Source organism: Cyprinodon variegatus, unplaced genomic scaffold (genome assembly GCF_000732505.1).
Source record: "Cyprinodon variegatus isolate N-32 unplaced genomic scaffold, C_variegatus-1.0 Scaffold1029, whole genome shotgun sequence".
NCBI lineage: Eukaryota > Metazoa > Chordata > Actinopteri > Cyprinodontiformes > Cyprinodontidae > Cyprinodon > Cyprinodon variegatus.
In genome coordinates, this window is record NW_015151482.1 from 191,102 (window position 1) to 200,185 (window position 9,084).

A 9,084-nucleotide genomic window follows, 5' to 3' on the forward strand; every position below is an offset into this window, starting at 1 on the left:
ACTTGGAAACAAAGTCCAGAGGATTGATTTTACTTTTTTGGAATGACTCTGACCTGAATGACTGAGAATCTTCACCAGCATATTGCCCTCTCTGCCTTTAACCCATCCCCTTGGGCAGCAGTGGGCTGCCACTGTGCGGCGCCCAAGGAGCAGTGTGGGGTTAAGGGTCTTGCTCAGGGACCCAGAGTGGCAGTCTGTCGGAGTGGGGCTCGAATTCAGAACCTCAGGATTTCAACCTCTATGCCCTGACCACTAGACCACCACTCCCGAATGGACATACAGGAGATGTCCGGGGAGAGAGAGGTCTGCTAATCTCTGCTGGGATTGCTGTGCCTGCAGCTCAGTCCTGGATGAGTGGAAGACCATGAATACTAGTCTTTCCATGTAACTAGGAGACACAGAGGATTTCCAAATAGATCGGTCTGTACAATAAAAAGATCAATGACCAATGTTCACATCATCTCATTCACAAGTACGTCAACAAGAGAGACTGAAGCATCTTTGTGGCTAATAAAACTTATTCAGTCTCCATTAAAAGACTTGAAGACAACTGTTCCAGAAAGGCTGTGGAAAACCAACACCTTTCTGGCTGCTAAGCTAGACCTGAACTAACTGACCTGAACTAACTGACCTGAACTAACTGACCTGAACTAACTGCAGAATGCCAGAAGGACCTGCAAACGGAGACCTTCAGCATGTAGACTGAGCAGTACCTCTGTTAGTGCTGCGGCGGATGGTCTTGGTGGTGGTGTGGTACCTCCTTGGCGGTGACTCCGGATGACGTTGGGTTGGGAACGGGCTACAGTGGACTGCGGCGTCCCCATCAGGCTGAAACAGATGATTCTCCTTCAGGTTCTCTGGTTTGATTAAAAACACCTGGGGGATGTTCCTTATGTCCCACCTCTGTGAAGACATCACGCACGTCTCTGATTGGCTGCCTGTTTCTTTTCCTCAGTGTCTCGTTGTAGTTGTCCAGCCTCTTTTTGACCGTGGCGGCTTGTTGCCGCGTCAACGTGGACAGCACGGCCTCCGCCACAGGTGGAGCCTCTGTGGATGCAGAGTCTACGAGCAGCGAGGATAACCCCGCCTCCGTCAGCCACGCCTCCTCCAACTCCACCTCTATATGAAATAAAGACGTAAAGGACACACGCAAGATGTTGAGGTCCCACCCTGAGCCCAGTTTGACTCACCATCTAAACTTTTACTCTCCTCCTCTTCTTCCTCCTCTTCTTCCCCCTCCTGCTCCTCTTCGATGCTCTGGACCTCTCTCCAGTAGGTTTCCATGGTAACTTTTCGGGAGTCAGAGGTCACTGGGTGAGGTGGAGGGTGGCTTGAGGAGGTGGATACAAAGGTAGCAGAATGAGATGACAACATCCTGTGGAGAAAGGAGATGAAGCTACTATGAGAAAAAGCAGAATGTTAGAGATTGAACTAACAGATTCTGCAGAGTGGGAGAATAGAGATAGAATGAAGCAGAATGATGAGTTTATTGAAACTTTTGCAAGCAGGTATCACTCAGAGTAGGTTACAGAAGATGTCTTAACTGGAAGGTACAAGGTCATGTACTTCTGCTGCTAAGAGTGAAGCTCTGACTGTAGGAGACCAAGCCCGGACCTGAAGCTATGAGGTCTGGCTTCCTGTCCTAGGAGAAGGGGTCTGGACCCCAAGGTGTGAAGTCTGGTTTCTAGGCTGTGGCTTCACATCTGTGTTCAGAGTTTGTGGCTTCTGCAGCCCAGAGTTAAGCTTCACTTAAATATTCATGAAGCATTTGACAGGAAGTCAGGTTCTTCCAGCTGTTGATGGCTGATATTGTTTGTGTTCCTATGTGTGTGTGTGTGTGTGTGTCGGGAACCTTAAGCTAATGGTTTTGGTTCCCAGGGGAAGACAGAATGGGATGCTCAGACTGAAGTTTGCTGCTGCTGCTTTGTGTCCATTAGGAGGAAATGGACACTGCTGGTCAATCAGAGATAAGTGTTTTCACTCAGGTCCTCGGATAGTAATCAGACCTGGTTATTGTTCAGCAGACACGTGTTAAATCAGCTGAAACATTTCAGTTTGGAACTTCTTTACATCAGAGTAGATCCCTGACGTCCCCACTGATTTGAGGGGCTGAGTTTAGACTCTGACTGGTTAAGTCCGGGTCAGGGACTCTGTCGTCTGAAGGACCTCTCATAGACAAACTTGTGCACTCATGCTAAGCATCCATAAAGCTTCCTCAGTGGCTCTGATGTTGCTCCTTAAACTCAGTTGGATCAGATGACATTCAGGCAGGACTTTGAGGATCAAAACAACTCCAGATTCTACCAGGAGTTTAGCAGTTTCATCGACAGAAGATATTTCCTTACTTTTGTTGGGTACTCTAGAACCTCCCGGGGATCTCTGTCCTGCCTGTCTATGGTGCCTCCTTGCTGCCATACACCAAAAGTGGTAAACAGACAATTGGTGGTTGATGAGAAGGTCATCTGATCATTTCTTGAGACACGTCTAAAAGATGCAGGTCCCAAGGACAAGGATGGAGATCCACCTATCTGGAGCCAAATAATTATATCCAGAACCATCTGAAAGCTCTCTAAAAGCAGCCCAAAGGGTTCCTATTAGTGGGGTTGTGTCCCAAAATGTGTGTCTTCAACAAGACACCCTCCAAGACTCGGTGGTAAACTCCAATCTTCAAGTCCCGGTTTCCTGCAATCTTTAGATGTATCCCTGGTCCCAGACACCTCCATCAAAAGGTGGAAGTACCTTCAGTCAAGCCCTCATTTTCAATTGTGCAAATTGTAGCTCCTACCTCCTCTTCCTAGCCTCCACTCCTTTCCCCTGACTGTCAGCACTATTTGGACAGCTCTTATCATGGCGTCTGCTGATGCGCTATGGCTTCATGTCCTTACCGATTTGCTTTCTTTAGATGTACCTAAGTTCTCAAGAGTCCTGCTAGTGGCCTAATTCTTTGATTCAGGGGTCCTAAAGCACTTCTTCCAAAAGTTATACAGGACTCATCTTAGAGGAGAGGAGTTGGACACCTGTGTCCCTGAAAAGTCTTTTAAACCTGCTCCTCAATGCATAAAAGACCTGGTTCAGCAAAGCCTGGTAATTAAGAAAACTAGAGGCTGGAATAGTGAAAGAATAGATTTGGAAGTCTAGTTTTTCTGTGCTAATTAGCGATAAAGCATTAAAAACAAAAACCAACGAGCCAACCGATGTATCTGTCCTTTGCCTTCAACAGGCTGTGTCGGGGTCCAATTACCCGGCATTCCTACTGATGTGACGTCAACGGACACTGCATGAGCGCCCCCTACAGCTTTTATACAGGAAGTCGTGGTCGCAGAGAGACCTGCTGGACATGGTGATTGTGAACCGTCACATAGTAAAGCATCACCAGTGCGGCGCTGTGAATACGGGTGAGGTGTCTCTGAGCTGGTGGCGGCAGTTACTCGCACCACCAGTCGTGTCACTCGTCTTTAATTCACATTAGGTGTTCTTTAACTGGGAAACGTTGAGGACCAGAGTAGAGCCGCCAATCAAGACTCTTCAGGTTTGGAGGTAAACTCCCTGAAGAAGACTCTTTAACGAGTAAAAGTGTCCCTAGAACCGCCTGATGGAACTTTCTGGTACCACCTAAAGCAGAGGTCAGCAGCAGACTGCGGTCCGGTCAGTTCAGGTGTTTTATAAAATATGTGAATCAGGAAATTATCTATATACCAAAGTGAATGATTGTTGTTCTCTACTTCAAAAAACACTTAAAATTTTGAAACGGAAGAATTTTCTATTTTTTTATTTAAAAATTCAATGTAAAACATGGATGCATAAACAACTCATTTTATTTCAGTGTTAAATAAAGTAACAGATTATAATTAAACATGTTCCTGGACCTTTACTGGTTGATAGTTTTCTTTAGTCCGACCCCAAAGGATTTTTAAATGGTTACCTCTGTTATAAAACTTTGCCATCACAGTGTTTCAGGTTCCAAGCTAAGGTGTGGAAGATCTTACAGAACCAGCCGTGTTAAATCATCTACAGCCCGTTTGGACCAAACAACACGCAGGATTGATCTCAATGATTTCTACTAAACTTCCCTAAATGGTTCCTATATCTTCCCCAAACCAGGAGAACCTCTCAGATTGTCTAAAGAAGCTTCCTGTTGTTGGGGGAAGACATTTGGACACTTTGGATTCACCTGGTCTGCTCTGAAGACCACCTCCATCCAACCTCAGATGATGATTCTAGAACCCATGAAATCTGGTTACAAGTGGGATCCAAGTTCTGCTGGACTAAAGTTAAGTTTGGCTGAATAAGACGGTTCAGTTCCAAACCAGAACCAGCAGAACAAAGGAACCAAAAACCATTCAATCCCAACAGATTCGTTTCATTTTGATTCATTTGAACAGGAACGTTTCATGAGATCCAGTTTCTACATGGTCCCTGGATGGAACGGACGTTGAAATAAGTTCCTGCCCCAGATCCAGGACTAAACCTGGACCCATAGCTGCATAAGAGCAGGTTCAAGTCCGGTCCAAACCGGATCCTTCAGCCGACCAGAACCACAGAATAAACTCACAGAAGTGCTTCTCTGTAGGAAACCAGAGTGCTGAAAAATACTGGTGTTTATCTAGAACATAGAAACAGAACAGGCAGAACTCACCTCCGCTCAGTCCGGCTGCTCATCGCCTCTGAGAGGAGACAAGGGGAGGGAGGGAGGAGGGGGAGGAGGAGGAGCACCAGGAGCTCCCAGCTCAGACTGGGAGTGTTGGACAGCTGGACTCAGCTCAGACTGGGAGTGTTGGACAGCTGGACTGGTTTGGGTTTTACTGGTGGTGTGACGTTGGAGAGGATTTTATAAATAACATCCAGAGCCAGACTGAGATTCCAATAAAACCTTCTGGAAGAAATCCTGTCAGAACATCAGGAAAAGTTCTGCTGAAGACACGTTCTGGCTCCACTTCCAGGTCCAAGGGTTGACCTTAACCTAACCCTAACCAGGACAAACAGAGGGGGACTGGTTTGCTTTCTAACTGGTTCTGAGGTCTGCAAAGAGACGCCCACCAGAACCCGGACTGGCTCTGTTTCTGAACCACATTAAAGTCCAGGACCGGTCCAGAACCCAGAGGAATTCTGCCATCTTGAAAAACATCCACAGACCAAAGGGTTCCTGTCAGCGCAGGAGCTGGAGAAACTCGACTCGAATCGTCAACAGACCAGGCTATCAGGTCTTTTCTCTGGTGGTCTAGATTAAAAACTCTGCGTCCATCTAACCAAGTCTCATAATCGTAGAATTAGCAGAATCTGTTAGATTATTAATCCTCTCTGGAGAAAAGATTCTGTTTAAATAAAGTGCAATAATCTCTCAGTCCACCAAACAAATAAACCTGCTAAAACTTTATTTTTATAACGAGACGTTTCACCAGGAGCACCGCTGGATTATTTACTTTCAAGCAGAACCTTCTCAAACCAGATTAATAATCTAACAGAATCTGCTCGTCTTTAAAGAATCTATAATAGAGTGACATCCAAATGTTTTTAGGTGTAGATCTGAGAATGTTAGAGCAGGTCAGAGAGTCACTATCTGCAGAGTAAACAGGCTGCTGCACAGAGCCGGTGTTCTGTCAGACCAGCATACCCTTAGTCAATACCCATTTATCGCTTCTTTAGTTTTGTACGATAAATAGACTTTAAACTACCTCAACGTGCGAGTATCCCTTTAGTCACGTACAAAAACTATTTAATTTCTTACTATTGCGTGTTTTTTGAAGCGTATGGTGATCTCTTTTTGTACATGACTAAAGGGAAACACGCTAATCTCACGTCTTGCGCTGCGCATTGACTATAGGTATGTTGATCTGACGGAACACCGGCCCAAGGCAAAGCAAAGTGGGGCGACTAGGAGGCCCCCATGAACAAATAAAAATAATTTTATCAATTCCTCCATGATTAGAGTAAAAAACAATAACACACAGGTCATGTTAAACTGCTCTGGGAGGCTGATCTGGGGACATCAGATGGAAGGTGGGGTGATGTGTGGATCACTTCTCCTGGCTGCTTGTCCACCAATAAAACTATAGAACAACAATCTAAAATCTGCCCTAGGCTCCAGATTACACCAATATTAGGAATAAATTTAACCCCAAACTTTTAAAATACTGTAATAAATGCAGATCTCAGAGGGATCACGCTACCATTGCATCTTTGACTGCCCCTCATTAAACATTTCTGATCTGTAAAGAAATATCTATCATATTTGGTAAGGATCTGGACCTAACCCCACTGTCCTGCCTGCTTGGTTTACATCCTGACCTGAACTTAAATTCTGACATGCAGAGACGGTTAGATGTTCTTCTATTTAGTGTCAGACGGTGTGTTCATGGACCTCTGATAAAAATACGCTTTCCCAGAGGTTGCAGAGTGTGAAGGAACTAATCCCCTTGGAGGAAATGACCTCCTGGCTTCAGGTCAAACCTGTTATTTTACAAAACATGGGAATCATTCTGTGATTTCATCGGCATAGAGAGAGCACAGACTTTACAGAAGGGACTCTAAAAACAGGTTCATATAAAAATCTATGTGTGCTTAGACAGTTAAAATGTTTTACATTTATTTCTTTATTAAATAAAAATGTCCCTGCTTTCAGGAAACGGATCATTTACTTGTTTAAAATTTCTCTTTTAAGTTTTAATGTTTATCTTATAGGTTTTTCATTAATATCTTTCTGTGGTGTGAAAGATCTGATCCTCTGATTGGTTGATTGGCTCCATCCATCAAACCCCCCCTCCCACTCTCCTCCCCCTCCCCCTGCTGCGCATGCGCAGTTCCCTCCCAGCCTCCAGTTTCCGTGTTGTTCTGTTTCAGCGAAGTGACGCGGATCATCCCAGTTGGTAAGTTTAGCCCATAATCCTGGTTCCGGTTCCGGTTCCTCTGGGCTCAGTGGGTCCAGTTTAGCGGCTCGTGAGTCCGGATGGGTCCGGCAGGCCGAACCGGGCCCTGCGGCCGATCCGCCGGCCTCGGAGCCGCAGATCTCCACCTGATTCTTTTCTCCTGTCAATCACCGAGCAGACAGGCTGGCTTCACTTCCGCTCTGCCTTCACAATAAGAGCCGCTCGATCGGTTCCGGTCCGCTGCTGTTCTCAGCTGACCCTTTGAGGTTCGGAACCAGCCGGAGGTTCTGGTTCAGTGTCAACAGAAGAACCAGTTTGTCTGTGGGTTCTGAACAAAGACCCAGTTCTGGTCCTCTGGGCTTTTACTCTGAAGGTCCGGCTGCTGACTTCCTGTGTTAGTTTTAGTTCAGTGGAATCAGTGACGGTACCGATCCAAAGCTGATCCAGAACCTGGTTCTGGATCAGAACCTGGTTCTGGATCAGGAGTCTGTTCATCAAGCAGCTGATGGATCAGATTAATAATCCTAATCTGTCCCTGCAGAGGAGGACAGTCAGCCTCACAGCAGAATCCGGTTCTGATCAGACCCAGACTGGGACTCTGATGGATCACCATGGTAACCGTTCTGGTCCACGTCAGCAGGACAGAGCCACACCTGATGGTTCTGGAAGGTTCTGTTGGACCCAGACTCTGGTTCTGACAGGTCCTGCAGGATGTTCTGGGTGTGGCAGCTAGAGGGCAGCAGCATGGCGTCATGAGGTCATGATGTCATCCATATGTTGCAGAGAAGAAGAAGAGGTCGCGTTTGATTCGGTGTGGACCGAACCGAACAGAAGAGGAAGAGGAGGAGGAGATGAAGAACAAAGTCAGCAGCACTCAAGGTAAGGTCTTCATCATCATCATCATCTTCATCATCAGGCTGATGGGAATCGGACGGGTCGGTTCTGTTCCGCAGTGAGCGTGAAGAGGCGGTCCTGGTCCTGGCAGCAGTACCTGAACGAGCAGAAAGCCGAGGCGGCTCCGCCCTCTGTCTTCACGCAGGTGAGAAACACGCAGAGCGCCGCCGGGCGGCGGCAGGCGGGCCATGCCCACTGACCGCCGCCTGTCTGCCTCCCAGGAACAGTCCTTCCCCAGCAGGAGAGCGGCCTTCAAAGCGGGCATGAAGCTGGAAGGTGTCGACCCGCTGCATCCCTCCATGTTTTGCGTGCTGACAGTCGCCGAGGTAACGCCACACACACACATTGACGGCAGCGAGGGAGGACATGAGGACGTGAGGACATGTGTCTCCCCCCTCAGGTGATTGGCTGTCGGCTGCGGCTCCACATCGACGGTTACTCGGAGTGCTATGACTTCTGGGTAAATGCGGATTCTGCAGACATCAAACCTGCCGGCTGGTGTAAAGAGCACAGCCACAAGCTCCACCCACCCAAAGGTGAGAACAGGAAGCTGGCTGCCGTCCAGGTGAGTCTCCGTTCCAGGTAACCGTATCCGCCCGTCTGTCTGCCCATAGGTCAGAGCGAGGCGGAGTTCGACTGGCAGGACTACCTCCAGTCGACAGGGTCCCACGCCGCTCCGGCCTCCCTGTTCACCCGCCGCTCCACGGTGAGGGAACGCCCGGCGGGTTACGTCCTTTACCTGTCTGCGTCCAGCTGACGTCCGTCTGTCTGTCAGGATTGTGCGTTCCAGGTGGGGATGAAGCTGGAGGCGGTGGACAAGAAGAACCCCGGGCTGGTCTGTGTGGCGTCCGTGGCCGACGTGGTTGAGGAACGCTTCCTGGTTCACTTCGACAACTGGGACGACACGTACGACTACTGGTGAGACGGACAGGTGGATTATGGGTTAGCTGCAGTGTTAGAGTTGGTCAGCAGGGGGCGCTGCAGCCGTTTCTGTTCCGCTCACTGATGTTCAGGGCTGACGTCTGCCTCGGTGTTTGTTGGTCCTTCAGGTGCGACAGCAGCAGTCCGTACATCCATCCTGTGGGCTGGTGTGAAGAACATGGCCGACCTCTGACCGCCCCCCAGGGTACATCAGCCGAACCTGCAGCTTTAAGCACATGTACTCTATAGTACTCTGACTCTATAGCACCTGACTCTATAATACTCTGACTCTATAGCACCCTGACTCTATAATACTCTGACTCTATAGCACTCTGACTCTATAATACTCTGACTCTATAGCACTCTGACTCTATAATACTCTGACTCTATAGCACTCTGACTCTAT

General features: G+C 47.9%; 2 protein-coding genes across 7 annotated transcripts in view; one reads left to right on the forward strand and one right to left on the reverse strand.

The window, feature by feature from the left end:
• The window catches only part of LOC107100927 (rho GTPase-activating protein 28-like), a 15,288-nt gene extending 9,681 nt beyond the window's left edge, over positions 1–5,607 (reverse strand). Inside the window, exons 1-4 of the mRNA XM_015399609.1 lie at positions 4,637–5,607; positions 1,191–1,375; positions 902–1,119; positions 696–828 (exon numbers count right to left, since the gene is read on the reverse strand). Of these exons, the coding sequence (XP_015255095.1) occupies positions 696–828; positions 902–1,119; positions 1,191–1,375; positions 4,637–4,659 (559 nt within the window). The 5' untranslated portion in view covers positions 4,660–5,607. The remainder of the gene's footprint in view (positions 1–695; positions 829–901; positions 1,120–1,190; positions 1,376–4,636) is intronic.
• Positions 5,608–6,780: 1,173 nt separating this feature from the next.
• LOC107100933 (lethal(3)malignant brain tumor-like protein 4) overlaps positions 6,781–9,084 on the forward strand; it is a 15,649-nt gene continuing 13,345 nt past the window's right edge. For 5 of the 6 annotated variants that reach the window (XM_015399623.1, XM_015399627.1, XM_015399622.1 and 2 more), the window contains exons 1-8: positions 6,781–7,477; positions 7,647–7,742; positions 7,817–7,902; positions 7,979–8,083; positions 8,158–8,293; positions 8,372–8,463; positions 8,533–8,675; positions 8,807–8,883. In XM_015399623.1, coding sequence (XP_015255109.1) covers positions 7,369–7,477; positions 7,647–7,742; positions 7,817–7,902; positions 7,979–8,083; positions 8,158–8,293; positions 8,372–8,463; positions 8,533–8,675; positions 8,807–8,883 — 844 coding nt within the window. In that variant the 5' untranslated portion in view covers positions 6,781–7,368. The remainder of the gene's footprint in view (positions 7,478–7,646; positions 7,743–7,816; positions 7,903–7,978; positions 8,084–8,157; positions 8,294–8,371; positions 8,464–8,532; positions 8,676–8,806; positions 8,884–9,084) is intronic. The other variant, XM_015399626.1, reaches the window with a different exon arrangement.